The following is a 19,270-nucleotide window of genomic DNA, read 5'->3' on the forward strand; positions in this document are numbered from 1 at the left end:
TTATAATTTTTAAAACAAAAAAATACCTAATTTATTATAGTCCTAAGATTTTTTTTCCCAAGAAGATGGAATTCATTACAGATGAGAGTCAAGATCTTCAGTATAATGACAAACAGCACTGGACTTGAGATTTGAAAGACCAGGACTTTAACACATCCATGCCAGATATTGGCTGTTACGCAATCTCTGTGAGCCTTACTTTCCTCATTAGTAAAATGGAAGTAATGCCTACCTTCCTGCCAAAATTACTGAGGTTGATAATGAAATGGTATCTACAAAGCACTAGCACAGTGCCTAAAGTTGCAAAATAAAGGAAAATATTATTGTCATCTTTAGGAGAGAAAAATAAAATTGCTGGATATGAGCATAAAAGAAAATAATTGGAAATCACCATGAACCATAAATTGAGTCAAAAGCAGCAACATTACGGAGTAAACATATTGAAAAAGAAAAGTAATCCTACTTTGCTTAAAGTATTAGTCCAGGTTTAGGCTCTGTTTTTTGTTTGTTTATTCTCCTAAGGTTAGAGCTGCAAGAGAAAGGTGCAAAGTTGAATACAAGATCACAGAATGGTCTCTCAGTCCCACTGGCACAGTCCCAGGGCAAAGGTGCCACCCAGGGTTTTCTCTCAGCACCAGCTACCAAATCCTGGCCCCACTGCCTGGGGAAGGACCTGTGAAAGTGCTGGTAAGCCCTGTGTTTTAGAGAAGAAAGTAGGTGTTTAAAAATGAAAGAGAGACTTATGTTAGGTGAATTATATCTCAATAAAAAAAAGAGAGAAGAGGACTTCCCTGATGGTACAGTGGTTAAGAATCCACCTGCCAATGCAGGGGACATGAGTTCAATCCTTGGTTCGGGAAGATCCCACATGTCATGGAGCAACTAAGCTCATGAGCTACAACTCTGAGCCCATGTGCCACAACTACTGAAGGCTGTGCATCTGCAGCCCGTACTGCACAAACAAGAGAAGCCACCGCGATGAGAAGCCTGTGCACTGCAACAAAGAGTAGCCTCCACTCGCCGCAACTAGAGAAAGCCTGAGTACAGCAACGAAGACCCAACACAGCCAAAAAATTAAATAAATACATAAATAAATAAATATTTTTTAAAAAGAGAGAAGAAAACACAGGAAAATAACATTTAAGTGAATATTAAATGGTTACAAATCATCTTCAGCAGATGTAAAAGTTGCAAATCTTTATTTTTTAAAAAACTTTAATAAAAACTTTCAGGTACACTAAATATTAACAATAAGATATCCGCTAGTACTTCTTTGTCTAAAGAGGACTGACAAAGAAATTGTGAATACAGGTGAACAATATAAATTTTCATTAACTTAAAAGAACAACAGTTATCTATAATATTGGCTAAAACAGTCTTAACAAAAGTGGGGCCAAGATTTGATCAGGAGAGGGAGTGTGAAAACAAACCTGAAGACGCTTAAAAGTAGGACAGGTTTTTGCTAGAGGGATTTAATCACTCACCAGACCAGAAGCAGGAGACTGGAAAAGATGAAGCCTTAAGAATGTTTGTCTGCTCTACACCTCTATGAAGAATCTAGTCAAGAGTTGAGAGTCTTGGTAGTGGTTAATTATCACCAAAAGACAAAGAACACCACCTGTAGCATCCATGTTATTAAGAAGATGATGACAGCCATTCTGACTGGTGTGAGGTGATATCTCATTGGAGAGGGTGTGGAGAGAAGGGAAGCCTCCTACACTGCTAGTGAGAAGGTAAATTGGTACAGCCACTATGGAGAACAGGATGGAGGTTCCTTAAAAAACTAAAAATAGAGCTAACATATAATAGTGCTGAGCATATATCCAGAGAAAAACATGGTCCAAAGGCATACATGGACCCCAATGTTCACTGCAGCACTGTTTACAATAGTGAAGACATGGAAGCAACCTAAATGTCCATTGACAGAGTAATGGATAAAGAAGATGTGGTACATACATGCAATGGAATATTACTCAGCCATAAAAAAGAATGCAATAATGCCATTTACAGCAACACGAACAGATCTAGAGATTGTCATACTGAGTGAAGTAAGTCAGACAGAGAAAGAGAAATATCATATGATATCGCTTACATGCAGAATCTAAAAAGAAATGATACAAATGAACTTATTTACAAAACAGAAACAGACTCACAGACTTAGAGAACTACTTTATGGTTACCAGGGGAAAGAGTGGGGAGAAGGGATAGTTAGGGAGTTTGGGATTGACATGTACACCCTGCTATATTTAAAATGGATAACCAACAAAAGGACCTACTGTATAGCACAGGGAACTCTGCTCAATAGTATGTAACAATCTAAATGGGAAAAGAATTAAAAAAAGAATAGACACATGTATACGTGTAACTGAATCATTTTGCTGTATACCTGAAAGTATCACAATACTGTTAATCAACTATACTCCAATATAAAATAAAAATTAAAAAAATAAAATGGTTAAAAAAAAGACAAAGATAGAAGCACAAGATCTAATTCCTTTTAACTTTCAACAAAAGCTTTTCTTCTTTTTTTGTTAATATTTATTTATTTATTTGGCTGTGCCATGTCTTAGTCGTGGCACACAAGATCTTTTCTTTTTTTTTAGTTGCAGCATGCAGGCTCTTAGCTGCAGCATGCATGTGGGATCTAGTTCCCTGACCAGGGATTGAACCTGAGTCCCCTGTATTGGGAGCACAGAGTCTTAACCACTAGACCACCAGGGAAGTCCCTAACCAAAAGCTTCTAAGAAACCAGTTCACTTCAACTTACTATTGATTTACTGTTTCTCTGTAAATCTGAAACACTGTTATTAACTCCCAAGTTCAGCACAAAGATGATAAATTACTGTTCATGAAAAAAAAATTTTTTTAATAAAAGTGGAGGCAATAGAGTATAAGCAAATCTAAACTCTATTTGTCAAATGGAGAAAATCTGAATCTCAGTCCTACCATCCACTACCTGTGTAATGAGAGGAAGTTAATTAACCTCCCTAATTCCAATTTCTTCAGTTGTAAAATGAGCATTATAAGATTATCATCAAAGAAATGCAAATCAAACCCACAATGAAATAGCACTTCATACACATTAGCATGGTTATAACAAAAAAAGACAGGCAATAACAAGTGTTGACAAGGATGGAGAGAAACTGGCACCTTCATACGCTGCTAGTGGTAATGTAAAGTGGTGCAGTTCCTTTGGAAAAGTCTGGCAGCTCCTCAAATGGTCAAATATGGAGTTACCATAAGATCTAGCAATTTCACTCCTAGGCATCTACCCAAGAAAAATGAAAACCTATGTCCACACAAAAATTTGTACAGGAGTTTTCATAACAGCATTATTCATCATATCCAAAAAATTAAAACAACCCAAATGTTCAACGGATGAATGGAAAAATAAAATGTGGTATCTCCAAACAATGGAATATTATTTGGGAGTACAGTTTCTTTTTGGAGTAATAAAAGTGTTTGAAAATTGATTATGGTGTTATATATACAGCTCTGATTAAAAAATAATCAGGCTCCCACTGCATAATCCTTGGCAAGTTGTTTATCTTCTCTGTCTCAGTTAACTCTTGAATAAAATTAGACCAATAATATTACCTACCTCAAATGGTCTGGGATAAAATCAAATGACTTAATACATGGCAGAGTAGTTAGAATGGAGCCTGAACGTAAGACACGCTTAATAAACAACACCACGAAGCAGGGGCTTTGTTGCCCATTTGGCCAGGGCTCAGAGAGCTTCAACCCTTAGTCCAAGGCCACACAGCTAGAAATGGCAAAACAAAACAAAACTATTTCAAAGTTACTGTGAGAAATGAGTTGACCCACATAACTTCTAACATAGAGCATGTGCTCAATAAATGTTAACTTTACCTACAGATAGGACAACAACAATCTAGTATAAATTTTGATTTTCTTAAGAGACAAATATTCAAAATGCTTTCTGCTTACTATACCCTACTTCAAAGCAACTGTGAATGAAACCTACTAGGCACTGCTTAATCACAGGGTAATAAAGTTCACAGTACTTTATTTAAATCTGAATAAAGTACTTATCCAAAAACACCAGTGAATAAATGTATGCTAAATGTGAGATCCTAGCTCAGTCACACTGTCTCTAAATCTTTCTGCTGACTAAAACAGTTCTCCAGAGCTGAATCTTGCCCCACTATATAACTGAAGGAATTTAGCTTGTAAGTCTCTTTCCCACTCTGTTCCACCCGACAGTGGCAGCCAGGGGCATGCAGGAGACCCCAGCAGTCGGCTTCCTGTGGACCAGCTCTGGCCTGTGGCACCCCAGCACACTTCACCAGCTACCAGTCCATAACTACCATCTTCTCAATAAGCTGTGATCTCAGCCTTGAGTGGGAAGATCTGTTTAGTTCCATCCTTGGGTACGCTCCCTCAGTCCTAGAAGTAGTCACTGCTCCCTACCTTTATTACTGCAATATTCCTTAGAGCCTCATTTACAGCTTTCAGCAATTTAATACCTTTTACTAGTTAATAAATTTTTGTATTAAGTTCTTCTCTGTTCAAATTATCAGTGTGGTTTTTCTCTCCTAACTAGACCCTGACTCATACGCTGGTGTTTTCTCCACCCTCCCCGCAACATTCTCTGGGGTAGCGGTGGCAAGAGCTTAAGGACTTTAGAGTTTACAACTAGTATTTGCTTTTTTTTCACCTCGAAGAACACAAATAGGTGGTTTTAAATATCACATTTAGTAGCTACAAAGGGATCCTGTTTTTCATACACCACTAAAAAATAAATGCTTATTAGATTATGTTAATCTTTTATTTTAAAGAGATGAATGGCTGATTTTCTATCTTACTTTTTTAATTCTTAGAAATTGGGACAAGTTAAAATGTGTTTTATTTCATGGTTACCAACACTTCAGAAATGCATAGGTAATAGAGAACTGCATGGTACAGTATATTTACCCTTGGTTTCATTTATCAGAAGAATTGTACTTCTGAAGAAATGCTTTAGTTCTAAACCAAACACTCTTCAGTCACCAATATAAAAAGAAATAATAAAAATATAAACAATAAAAATCTGTAATTTTAAACAGTCTTTCTGTAATAAATCAAGACAGTAAAATGATCTTTTGTATTCATATCAGAAACACACATTACTCGTTGAACAGAAATTTCTTGAAAGTCTGCTACGTAGTAAATAACAGGTCAGGTGTGGAGGATGCAAAGATAAATAAGCTAGGGTGTTACCTATTTCTTTAAGTATGTGGAAAATAGAGTATTTAGTTTAACAACTGCAAAAGTATTTTTAATTTTTCCATCTATAATCAGCTGAAAAAGATAATGCAGAAACACCTAGGGTGGAAAAAATACCAAAAGTTCAATAACTGTTGCAATTTAAATATTAACATGCTTAGGAAATAAAGGCAAAGTGTGAAAAGGGCCACGATTCCTTCCTTCAGTGAGCCCACAGCGTAGTTGAAGGTACAAATATGTACCCCCTACATTAAGACACAACTGAGTAATTCTGAAAGTGCTTGGATGCAAAGGAAAGAGAGTAGGGAATTCTCACTCAGGGAGGCTGAGAACACTTGGCTTAGTCTTAAAGAATGAGCAGATCAGGCAAAGGAAACAAAAGAGCATTAGGTGCAAAAGCAAAGATTCAGGAGGAGACTGGGAGAGTTTGGGCAGGTTAAATTTATAGGTATGTTTGGAATATAGAGTCCCGACAGGTGCAGAAGAAAAGCCAACAGTAAACTGTGGCTTAAATTTTTTAAAAGGGTGATCATATGTCCATCAAAGCCTCAGTAAGGCAGCCCACTATCATCAGGAGGACATTTACACCCTAACAGTATCCCTCCTCCTCCCTCTTCGCCAGCTGCTGAAGAGAAAATCCTGCTATTCGTGCTGATGACCACGATTCACACACACCTGAACAAATAGTAGGCTGAGCACTTACACATTAGATTTAGGGTGATCCTCAGTAAATATCAATCATGATTTAAAGGAACAGAACTCTCAGACATAGTGCCCTATTCAGAATCCAATTATTATTCTATACGGGCAAACCAAGAGGGAAGGAAAAAAGCTACGAGAAATTTTCGACCACAGTTTGTAGTCCTATCGGAGCAGATGCAAGAACTTCCTTCTCTTAATGCAAATCAATTACCTGTTTCAAGTTTTAAAGTTTTAGTCAAACAATGAGGATTGAGGAAGCTGTAGCATACATTCAGTTTGCCTGTAGGCTTTCTGCGGCATGATCAAAGAACATAACCAGTAATCCCTAACAATGCCTGGATTTTTTACTGCTAGAACATTTAATGATACATTATTTAGAGGTGTCTGCTTTTGCAGACAGAACAACTGAGGCACTCACTTGCATTTATGTAATGCCTCTCTCTGGCGACTTCAGATGCTTCACCAGTTTTATCTTATTTAATCCTCATTCAATCCCCATAAAAGTCGTAGTTGGGAAGTAATACTACATTTTATCAAAGGCAAAACTCAAGCACCAAAAAAGTCTGACACACGTAGACCTAGAACCCAGTCACTAACCAGACATTGACAATTCTTCTACCTTATTCTAACGGGAGCAATGAGACTGACAAAGCAGAATGGGGTAATAAGCCCCTCCGGCAGGGATCGGAATGGAGTGTGACAGTCCAACTAAAGGCAGCAGAATAGGGGCACACACAGGAGACATCAAAAGCCTCTCAGTTTTTACAGATCCCGGAACTTCCAGACAATTGAGATTCCCCACCATGGATTGCTGCAGGTCTAGCAATACGCTGCACTAATTAACAGTATGATGAAGAGAAAAAAAGGGCTCCAGAGTCGGACATGTTGGAGAAGCGCTAGGTTAAATAGAACTAGTTCCTTTTCTGCAGGATTTCTCAGGACCTTTAACTACTAATGTACACTGGCAACTCAAAAAGCAAAAAAGATTATACAGCGTTTCCAAAACTTCCAGGACTACCCTCCCCCTCACAGTCCATAAGAATATACGAACATCTACAGCAGTGCCTGACAGAATGGTAAAGTTCAATGAGAGAATCTGAACCCAAACAGATACATCATTAGAAAGTGAGATCATCAGCAGTGACTTAAACCCCACATTACCAATTAACCTTTGTGTAAGAGAAACAAGGATGAACTCGTTACCTTTTGGTGGTCATCTCTGTAGCACTCCTGCTGTACCATTTCTAAAAGGTTGACAGCCAATTGCTGCCTAGAGGGTCCTTCTTTGTCCATGGATATACAGTCTTCTAAGGCAGTAGAAGATAATACCTGCAGAACTGGCATCACTAGCAGCAAGGAGGACTTTGGGATTTTCTGACCCTCAGCAGAAGAGAGGAGCTTCAGAGCTAGTTATCAGAAAACAATTTACAGTTTTTAAAATTAATACTAGTCAAATAAAATGCTATTTTAAGAATAATATGCAAAAAGTTTTATTGCGCCTTTACAATGGGGTCAGACACATAACTAAGATGATAAACCTTATCCTCAGAAATAAAAAGAATATAACAATTAACTCAGCTAAAATAAGCTGTTAATGTATATAACTGAAAACTTGATGATACTCTTAGAGAAAATGCATATCATATGTCAAAAAGTAAAATCAACTCTTTTTTAGGTCAATATGAATTTCTTTAAAATTCAATCCAACTTTTGTCTTTATATCCTGTCAGATCCTCTGCCCTCAACAAACAGAACCAAGAGACCACAGAGTCCCTGATTTCTGGATAACAAGAACAACATGTGTGCTTCCCTTACAAACCCAGCTGAGAATTGTATCAAGAGATGCAGAAGTAAACAAAGTGAAGCAGAGCTGTCTTTCAGCTGTAATTGCTAAGAAGCAAATCAGCAGTCTCCAAGTTCATAACCAGCATAAAAACCAACCCATTTTTATATTCTTTTTTTTAACATGGAAACTCAACTTACACATCAGAAACATACACACATGTACAGTAACTTACTTACATGTACAGTCCCCTAGACTATGAACAGAATGAATTAAAGAATATAGTTTTTTTCATAGTTATTGAATGGACACTGGTTTACTGAAAGATGTTATTTGTAGGCTGCAGAGCAAGATTATTAAAGTAATCAACTAATTTCCCCACTACACTAAAAACATTCTATAAATCTTAAATTATATCAGTGAATTACTGATATTATATATATAATTATCAGTATTATATATATATATTTTTTTTTTTAATTTTTATTTTTTTGGCCAGGCTGCATAGCATGCGGGAACCTGCACACCCTGCAGTGGAAGTATGGAGTCTTAACCACTGGACCACCAGGGAAGTCCCAGTATTATATTTTAAATCACTTGGAAGCCAAATCTGAACATGATATGAAATACAAACCACTGTTACTCCAACACCACTAATTTACATTTTTTGCCTAAATGTTAGTCTTAATCCATAATTGTCAGTTATTATGAAAACCCATTATCTTTAACAAAACACGAAATTCATATAATACAAACCTTTCTATATTCTTTACTATGGATCTTCCAGGCATTTTTATGTTGCTATTTGCAATCAAGGCCAGTGTTAATAATTAAGAAGCATAACACTGTATTAGTGTTGTGCGCTTTTAAAATTTGAAATAACCAGTATTCTGTTGGTTATCCTATTTCTTTGGACACTCTTTCCCAATCTTCTAAATGATAGTTTTTCACTACTTTTCAACATGACATACTGGCTCAATAGTTTTCAATATGGTTTATTCAATCTATCTAAAGTAACTTCAAGTCAGAGACACTGGTTTACAAAAGAAAAAGTCTGCTATCCAACAAATAATAAAAGTATTAGATTGTTTGTATAATCCTATCATATATGAGCCACAATAAAGGACTGTAGCTTCAGAATTAGGAATGTGGTTTCTTTAGGGCTTTGAATTTTTTTTTTTCAGTTAAAAAACAAATAAAATCCATTTAAATGAAATATCCAGAAAAGGCAAATTTAGAGACAGAAAGCACGTTAGTGTTTTTGGGGAGCTGAGGGTGGGAATGAGGATTAACTGTAAATGGGCACAAGAAATCTGGGGGACGGGGGTTGATGCAAGTGTTCTCAAACTAGACTGTGGTGTTGGCTGCACAACCACAAATTTACTTAGAAAAGCATGTTATTGTACATTTAAAAATGGTGAACTGCATGGTAAATAAATTTACCTCAATAAAGCTGTTTTTAAAAAATAATAAAATTATGGCTGTCAGAAGTAACCAGACTGGAAAATTATACCTATAGGAGGATGTTGTGCGCACTGCTATAAGGGAAAAAAAAAAGGCAAAAGCAGTTCCGAAAGGGACTAGGGGGGAGGGTACGAAGAGCGTAGGGCCAATAAGCAAAAGCAGGGTAGGAATCAAAGCCCTTAAAAGAGCCAAAGGGCCCCTCCACATGCTAAAGCCATTTCCAAGACAGACTGTAAATGAAAGAGCAATTCACCCTCAAAATCATGATGAATTAAAATACTCAGAATAGGATTTCCCTGGTGGTTAAGACTCTGCGTTTCCAATGCAGGGGGTACTGGTTTGATCCCTGGTTGGGGAACTAAGATCCCACATGCCATGTGGCATGGCCAAAAAAATACAAATAAAAATAAAATAATAACAATAAGAATAATAAAATGCTCAGAACGAGCTACACTATCGGTATTTACCTCAAGCACCTTTTAAAAATGAAAATGGTGATACATCAATATATCATGGCATCATAACATTTACATCATAATTTAGACAAGATCTTACATTACTACACAGATGCTGTTGGACCGAGTACAGCGATGCAACATTAATGTAAAAGCCACATTTTAAAAGTGTGACTTGTTTGCCAACCTGCCAGACCTGGCAACTTGATTCTTTGCCACATTATTCTTAAACAGAACATTCTTTTGCCTCCCTTTAGCCCTATGCCTCACTTTTCTTTAAGTCAATACAGGATAGTCAGAAGAATGTTATCTTTCATTTGTTCTACATAGGTTAATAGAATAACCATAAATTGTCTTATTCGATGTGGCACCCGTTTTGAATAGTAAAGGTATATAGAGTTTTTAAAACAAATACAAATGTTAAACACTTATTTTCCTTCCGGGGTTTTTGATTCTGTTTGCTGTAAAAGTGTGAATAAGCTGACACACCCTTCAAAATACTTCCCAATGTCACTGTTATATGATTTAGATTGTAATATCCTAATGAACAGCCGAGATACGTGGTAAATTATAGTGTATGGAACCATGCACAAAACACCTTTTTGGATAAGAAAAAGAAAGCTCTATTTGATAATGACTAAACAGAAAAATTTCAGAACAGACACTCAAACAATAAAGGACTTTAAGGCATAGTTTGATACGTAAGTAGTTCAAGTGACTCCTGCTAATACTTGTGTTATATTTAAGTTTTACTGTTGTGAGTGTATTTTTATTTACCTAGACTTAAGATTGGCTTCTGCTGACTTGCTGGAGTTTGTAGAAGTAGTAAAGCTATTCCAATCATGACAGGTTCAACAGGAAAATCCTGAAAGAAAAGAAAAAATGTAAAGACTTGAAGAAGTTTCCAGAGCCATGGCTTTAGAACATGTATCCAGGAAGCCTATATTTAACATGAAATATACACCTATTGTACAAAATTATTTACAGTAAGCCTGCTCTATTAAAGGAAGAATTCATAAATGCCACAGCAGTCACATAGAAATTCAAAATGTTACATTTGGCTAAAAAGCAATAAACTATAAACCAAATTAATTCAGAGGGAAAACTTCTAGTCTTCAAAACTGTCAATCTTTGCAAACCACTGAAAACTACCTGAAATACTAAAGAATATTTCATTTCTGGAAAGTAGCTCAATTGTCTACTTAACTAATACAGACATGATTCATCTATACAACTTACACAATAAATTATGCTTAACAAATTTTAATAAATCATGTTATTATAATAAAAGAAACATTAGTGCCAGAGAAGCAGAGATTATTTTTAAATTACAGTAATTTATTAAGTATATTTAAATATAGCAAAGCAATAACCATAGAAACAAAGTCATTAATTTTACCAAGTACATAAATGAAATGAAAAAGAAAAAAGGATATGCACATTAAGTTCTAATAAGTAAAATGCAAGTGGCATAAGATGTTATTTGAGGTTTATAAATAAAATCATAACATATTATGGAACTAAAGAAGAAAGGCCCAGCATACTTCACTAAAATTATTTCATTCTGAAATTTACAGAAGTGCCTGCAGAGCAGAAATACCTATGAATTATGGGGACAGGCAAAAAATAAAAATTAACCAAAAATTAAAAAAAGGAAATGTGAGGTAGGGTCATGTGTTAAACACTGGAAAGAAAACTTAGTCTGATACACTCAGAAGTTACAATCTTGGAGATGCTATCAACTCTGGCACAAATTAATAAATGTATATCTACATCTTAGTTATACCATCTGAAAGTGAAATTAAACTGCAAAATCTTCTAATGTGCTTGTTCATGGACTTTTAAAAACTAGCAAAAGAAGAAAATGTGTGGATTTTTTTAATGGAATATATTCCAATTTGTGTCTTTGGGGCCTATGTTCACTCTTTTGAAATATAGTTGAGAGTAATGAAGCAACCGTTATCTATTTGAGGATAACAAATGCATTTTGAAACCACTATATTCCCAGTACACACCATCACACCATTCTTTCCCATTTTCCTCAATTTCATTTAAATTCTTCATGTTCATTAACATAAATAAATAAATAAATAAATAAATAAACAAACAAAACTCAAGGTCATTTAAATTTCAAATTTACGAGCTACCAAGATGTTCAGAGATGAATCAAAGTATTACTTGTACTAATGCTTTCACTGGAAAGCCTTTTTCACAGAGGCTATCACTGGAAGGGCCACAAAGTAGCTACTCAGGGTTCTGAAATGGACTAGAAGCATTTTAAAGGTATGGAACTTAAGGATATAAAGGCATAAATGAAAATGACATTCTTCAGGAAGAGTGAGACTGCTCTGTTCAGAACAGAGGGTGAAAGGAAAAGAGCTGAGGATCAAGACACCAAAAATAAGAAAAAGTAATGGTAAAGGATTATACTGGGTAATCTTAAATTGCTTACAATTCTGAGAGGTTGCAAGTGTTTTGTGTGACTGACTGATTTGCAATGCACACCTGAGAATGGCACCATTTAATGAGGTTTTTTAATAAAAGCCTATGCTGGACACCTAGTGTGCTATTGCAGTATTGAATTGAAATGCTATTGTAGTATTTCAAATACTCTTGCTTCCTGTCCCAGGCCACTTAAAGATGCAGATGTACAGGGAAATTAAAGCTCCACAGGCTTGACAAATTGGCAATAGAAGCCCAGGGATAAACGCTTTCCCCTTTATTCTGGATCCTTCTGGCAGGTTCTAAGACATATTCTGTAACACTTCTCAGCATATTTTGTGATATCAAGCAACTGATTGCTTATAGCAGTGGCCAACTTGATAATACTTGCATTGTCTCTCTCATCTTTAATATTTCACTCTTCTTGTTGCTCTCCCACCTGCTTCTTGAGATCACACCTGCAAGTGAACTCCTGTTGGAATGGAAACCCAGGTTCTGCTTTTGCCTTTAGGGAAACTTAGGGTCTACTTTTGCCGGAACCAACACTAATTCAGAGCCTAATCTGGAGAAAAGAAGTAAAGAAATGCCTTTATACTGGACCACAGATGTCACAGTAATCTTTTTTTTTTTTTTTTTTGGCACACAGGCTTAGTTGCTCCATGGCATGTGGGATCTTCCTGGAGCTGGGATCAAACCCGTGACCTCTGCATTGGCAGGTGGATTCTTAACCACTGCGCCACCTAGGAAGCCCCACAGTAATCTTAATGACAGCAAACCCCTGGAGTCCACACTACATCAGAGGTACATCAGAGGTATCTGAAGCAGACACAACAAAGATGGCAGCCCAACTCACACAAGCCCGCATCATGGCTTTTTTACCTACACTGTCTTTTGCTCAGAGTTGACTGATCCAAGCTGGGCCAATCAGATCCTTTTTCTTAGGAATCTGAAAACTTAAACTGAAGAAATGAGGGTGGGATTGAATCACCTGATGGCAATGTGTTAGGGAACACGGGTTCCCAGCCTTACCAAAGCTGGGATGTAGAGCACTCTTCACTTTGAGAACTACCTAGTCTCCTCACAATTAATATCATTTTCTGTTAAGAGTACATATATTTTGCTTGAAATGGAAAGCAACTTAAGTTATGATCATTAAAATAAGGCTAAAAATAGTTGAACTAAGACCAAATACACTGAAACTAATGTAGCCTAAGAAATACATCCATTTTCAGTGTGCAATGAAATAAATCCAATACAAGACTAAAAAAAGAACAAAGGGGAAAAGAAAAGTTAATGTAATATTTGAACTGAATATCTAGGTGATAAACTCAGTGATATAGAAATATACGTATAGCCTCAAAATAAGACTGATTCATTCTACTTCATTTTGTTTCAAATTAAAGTGTATGTAGGCCTAAACAATATATGTTTGCAAATTAATTTTCCTAGGCTTTTTTTTTATACCTCAGAAACACTGGGATAGAGTTGGGGGACAGGAAATTTCATAACACAAGTATTTTAACAGTTCTACATATTTTTTACTTCCTTCTAAAATTGTTAAAACATTGGGCTGAAGGAAGACAATATAAATATGACCTTCTCCCACAGACACCATTTCTGTTATACATAAAAATATTCTGTAGTTCATTAAAATCAAAAATATTTTTAAAGTTGGACTCAACAGCCAACTTAAAAAGATTCCTACTGGCCAAAACCAGGAAAATTTGAATTTTACTGAGGATATTATCTGTAAGAAATTGAAATACATCAAATATTTTTTTTCTTTTTATTCAGATAAGAGCTTAACCTAGTAGTACACCAAAACTGACTAAAATAAATTTTTCATTCACTTCAAATCAACCTAGATTCAGATAGGTTGCTTTAGAGAACTGTTTCCTGCGTGGTTTTTCTCCCCAGTCATTGACCACAGGACTCTGAGAAGCTGTAGGAATAATGCAGGTGCAGACTCAAGGCCCAGCTCCATCTCCAACGTTGTGGAAAGGGACTGTACATCACAGGGCAGAGTCCTATGCTCCCCTACACCACCTGGACAGAGCCCGCGGAGAGTGACCTCTTGGGGTATCCACGTTCGCAAATATGTTTAAATCTATAAGTTCACAATACTTTTAGAAATTAGTAAGTAAAGGGAAAGAGTCAAGCACTTATCCTAACTCTTCTATATAAACTCTACCACTAGATAACTAAATAGTAAGTGGAACCGAATATTTCTTTTAATAAAAGTATTCCAGATAATAAACAAAGAAGAATAGAGAGAATTAGACCATCATTTCTTTAACTCCTAATGAATTAATGGAACTTGGTATTGAGCATCAATAGCTACCAACATCATAAAAAGAAGAGCAACACACATTATGTGCTTCTTAATGAAAGAATACATGATTTCCTAGTCTTGGAAACAAAAAAACAAAAAACAAAACCTGAATCTGATCAAGCCTCTACAGTCAACTACCTATTAACAGGGAAACATGTCACAGTGCACCATGAGGTTGCAATCAGCAGATTTCAAGATGTACAAAACTCTATAGCTCACGTAAGCCAGGTTTTTCCACTTGTAAACAAACTGCCAGTAAGAAAAGAGGTGGGGAAAGGAATAGAAAGAGACCATCTTTAGCGTAAAAAAAACCTAAAAGATCACACATGTGCACACCAAAACTGTATGTACAGATACACACACAGGCAGTAAAACTATAAAGAAATGTAAAGAAGATACTACTATAGGAATCAGGATAGTCAGGGGAGAAAGGAGGTTGTAACTAGGACGGGGCTTCTGGAAAACTTCGGGGGTAGCCAGAAAAGTTCTATTTCTTGCTCTGTTCGATGCTTACAAGGATGTTTGTCTTACATGCAAAAAAAAAAAAAAAAAATGAAAGAAAAGAAAATTATTTGAGGGTGTTAGTTTAAAATGCCCTGCTATTCAATATCTCTGGGGGTAGGCCCCAGGCATTTGCATTTTTAATAAAATCTGCCTAGTGATTTTTATGCACTTTAGTCTGAACAATTTGACTGGAAAATAAACTTCACAGATCTTGTCTGTTTCACCTAACTGCTATAGCAAAGTGTTTGTCATAAAAAACTGTCTACTACTCACATAAATCTACACAAACACAAAGGAATATTATGGGATTTACCTGTTAAGTACATCACATTTATGGTTAAGACAGGCAATTCCAAGTAATTTAACTATATAATATTATCTATACAATATTTTCTATATATTATTTATCTACAAATACTATTTATCCATATTTTCTATATATTTTTGTATTATTAGTATAATATATATCAATATTACCTATTATATCTATATCTAATATGTATAACTATATAATTGATATAAATAAACATCTGATAAGGAATGTGACATTACTATACTATTTTTAATTATATAATTTATAACAAATTATAACATATATTATGTGTTACTATATATTTTACTATAGATTACTATCATATCTAATAGATAATATATAATACCACAAATGTTTTGTATTACTATATTACTATTATATTAGATAATATATACGATATTATATATAACACAAATATATCATTATATAATATATAAAATGTCCCAACATCCGTGAAACCATGCTAGTCACAAAATTGACAAATTGACAAAAGACTTACTTGAGCCTTCCTCGGCTCCCACCTCCCACCAAAATCTACACTCACTTTCTCTGTTTCCTTACTTACCACTCACTCCTTTATTCCAATTTGGTTCCTGTCACCATCACTCTGATGAAACTGCTTCCTCTAATGTGAACAATAAATTTCTACTTGCTGGATCCTAAGAGTACTTTCTATCCCTTACTTTAAATTCTCTCTCAGAAGCTGGGACGAAGTGAGAGAGTAGCATAGACATATATATACTACCAACTGTAAAATACATAGTTAGTGGGAAGTTGCTGTATAACAAAGGGAGATCAACTCGATGATGCGTGATGCCTTAGAGGGCCAGGACGGGGAAGGGGGGAGGGAGTCACAAGAGAGAGGGGATATGGGGATATATGTATAAATACAGCTGATTGACTTTGGTGTACCTCAAAAGCTGGTACAAGAGTGTAAAGCAATTATATTCCAATAAAGAGATTAAAAAAAAAAATCTACCCTCTTAACAACTTTCAAATATATAAATAAATAAATAAATAAATAAATAAATAAATAAATAAATCCTCTCCCAGGACACTGTTGACCATCTCCCTTTTTGAGATATTCCTTCCCTTGATTTTCATGTCTGAGACAGATGACATGGGAAGGAGTATCTCAAAAAGGGGAATGGTCATCTGTCTCTTCTGCTTGTTATACAATCCTTCTAGCTGTACTTTCTCAGACTCCTCTTTATCAGTACACTCCAAATATTAAGAGCCCCTGGAATTCTATCCCAAGCCCTGCCATGCATTCCATGGTTAAAACTCCCACCCCAAAGCAGAAATATATTTATGTCTATATCTTTAGCTGAGGCTTCTATCCTGAATTCTAAAACCATACATCCATCTTTGATCCACACATACCTCAAACCAAGCATATGTAAAACTAAATTTATCATCTTCCCTCTAACATCAGCTACCATGTCTCAAGTGAATGGCACCATCCAGATGCCCAAAATAGAAAGCTGAGACTCTACCAAGGACCTTCTCCTTGACCATTCAAGAAACCACAAAGCCCTATTGATTTCATGTCCTATATCTTCTCTTTTCCTGTTCTACTTTCCCTAATTAGCCCCTGTCACGGACTGACATCTCCCCCCCAACCCCACCAAAACACATATGTTGAAGCCCCAAGTGCCAATCAACTGTATTTGGAATAAGGAAGTAACTAGTTAAATGAGGTCATAAGGGTGGGGCCTTAATACAAAAGGATTAGTGTTCTTATAAGAAGAAACAATAGAGACCTCGTTCTTGCTTTCTCTCCACTGTGTGAGGACACAATGAGAGAGCAGCCTTCTTCGAGCCAGGAAGTCCTTACTAGGAATCAAATTGGCCAGCACCCTCATCTTGGATTTCCTAGTCTCCAGAACTGTGAGAAATAAATTTCTGTTGTTTCAGCCATTCAGTCTGTGATATTTTGTTATGGCAGCCCTAGCAGTCTAAGATATCCCTTCTTACTTCCTGACCTATTAGGGTTGCCCTGCCCTAAACCATTCTCCACTCTCCCACCACAATGACCTTCCACACACAAAAACACGAGGGCACCTCTTTGCTGAAAGATCTTCAGTAGCATGCCACTGCCTAGAAGGTAAGGTGTAAGCTCATTTGTGTGGTATGGAAGACCCTTCATGATAGTCCCAGCCTTATCTCTTACACCTTAATCCTTTGGCAACACTCAACACTTTTTTTCTGAACAGACCATGCCTGCCTGCTCACTCACATTTCTGTGTTTGGGCACATGCTGTTCCTGCAGCTGGAATGCCTTCCCAGCCTCCAGTTTGTACCAAGCAAACTCCTACTCAGAGTTCCTCAAATCTGAACTCATGCCCTACTTCCCTTAAGCTGTACAAGCACTTACCTTATTGTACTACAATTATTTATTTGCATGTTTGTAAGTCCCCTGAGGTCAGAGAATGGCCTTTTCATCTAAGTACAAGTAGCCCTTGAATAACACATGGGTTTGAACTGCATAGGTCCACTTATACATGGATTTTTGTCAACAGATACGTACTACAGTACTACACAATCAGTGACTGGTTGAATCAATGGATGCAGAACTGACTGTAAAGTTATATGTGCATTTCCACTGCACGGAGGATTGGCATCCCTAATTCACACATTGTCCAAGGGTCAACTGAATTCTTTTATAGGGTGTGGCATATAAGTGTTCAATCCTTGTGTTCTACATGAATAAATGAAAAAAATACCGCAGTGGTAGACCCTTAACAGATGTTCCAAAGAGTATTTAATGACTCATTTTTATAATAAATGATAGTAGTAGTACTACTGATACATTATTAGTATGATCTAATAGTATTAGATCAAAACACCTTTGATATGCAATAAAGTAAGAGAGCACACTCACCCTGCTACAAAAAGACCCATTCAAGTGATAACTGACATTAAAACTTCTTACTCTCCTTACCTCTTTCAGAAGTTCAACACTGTGCTCTAAAAGGTGAATTAAAGATGAGCATTCCCCAGTTATGTTTAAGCTGACTTCACAGACACACAGCAGCTGAAGGGTCAGCTGGGTAAGCTGAATTTTCCAGAAAACAGGATGACGCAAAAGGCTTAAATATACTTCTTCGATAAACATCATCACTTCTGTTGTCTGTATCAAATCTTTTATCTGTTTGAGAAACAATCATTATATGCCATTAAAATAATACACAAACCAAAGGATAATTTTAGCTTATGCATGAAGCTTTAGCAATAATTTTTTTTTCTCTGAACCTATAATGACTTAGATGAAGAGATTTATGTAACTCAAAGAGTTAAACCATAAAATTCTGCCTTCTCCTTTTGTCCCTAACCAAAACACAATTTGCTACCATTGTTGTTACTGCTGGCTGAAACAAAATTCTTTCCATTTATTTTTCTAACTGCTCTGAGTGCAGATTTTTAAAGACAAATTACATGACAGTAACAACATGTTGAAGGAAATTAAAGTTGGTTCTGAGTTCTCCAAATGAACTCTCCTTTCTACAACTCCAACATAGTTACCTGAAAGAAAAAGGTTAGTATATTATTCTAACGCACTGCTAAGCCCTTCATCTGCAAGAAATTTGCTCAGACAACCTTAACCGAGAGCATTTCCACACGTGGCAGATGCAGTGAAAGACCATATTCAAATGGTAGTGTCTTCTCAACTGGCTAATGTATTAGATAGGAAGGACTTGGGTGCTCTTGAAAATCCCAATTCAATTCAAACCCAGCTGTTCTGATCAAAATTCTGGAGTTAGTATTAAGGATATGGTCCTGCTCACAGACACACTGGCATTTCCCAGAGATTACAAACAATGAACCATCTGCTTCAATCAGGAGCCTTGTGTCTGTTAAATTCATCAAGAGGAAAGCCTACAGTTGACCAGCTGTACCTTTCACCAGTCGTTACCACCATAATAACCCAAAATGACTATAAGTTATACACAGAGAGAGAAATTAATTCCTAACAAACAAGAAGGAAAAAAAAGCTATTAAAAGATCAGGGGGGAGGAGACAGCAGAAAATACTAAGTTATAAAA

General features: G+C 36.2%; 1 protein-coding gene and 1 non-coding gene across 4 annotated transcripts in view; both read right to left on the bottom strand.

Moving 5' to 3' along the window:
* The window catches only part of FOCAD (focadhesin), a 275,956-nt gene that overhangs the window by 212,080 nt on the left and 44,606 nt on the right, over positions 1-19,270 (bottom strand). For all 3 annotated transcript variants that reach the window (XM_057720105.1, XM_057720103.1, XM_057720104.1), the window contains 3 exons: positions 18,169-18,375; positions 10,411-10,498; positions 7,135-7,337 (listed from right to left, as the gene is read on the bottom strand). In XM_057720105.1, coding sequence (XP_057576088.1) covers positions 7,135-7,337; positions 10,411-10,498; positions 18,169-18,375 — 498 coding nt within the window. The remainder of the gene's footprint in view (positions 1-7,134; positions 7,338-10,410; positions 10,499-18,168; positions 18,376-19,270) is intronic.
* LOC130847334 (small nucleolar RNA SNORA73 family) lies at positions 13,963-14,167 on the bottom strand. The gene has a single exon (XR_009052099.1). It is a non-coding gene; the product is annotated as a small nucleolar RNA SNORA73 family (small nucleolar RNA).

Source organism: Hippopotamus amphibius, chromosome 2, assembly GCF_030028045.1.
Source record: "Hippopotamus amphibius kiboko isolate mHipAmp2 chromosome 2, mHipAmp2.hap2, whole genome shotgun sequence".
In the NCBI taxonomy this organism is placed as follows: Eukaryota; Metazoa; Chordata; class Mammalia; order Artiodactyla; family Hippopotamidae; genus Hippopotamus; species Hippopotamus amphibius.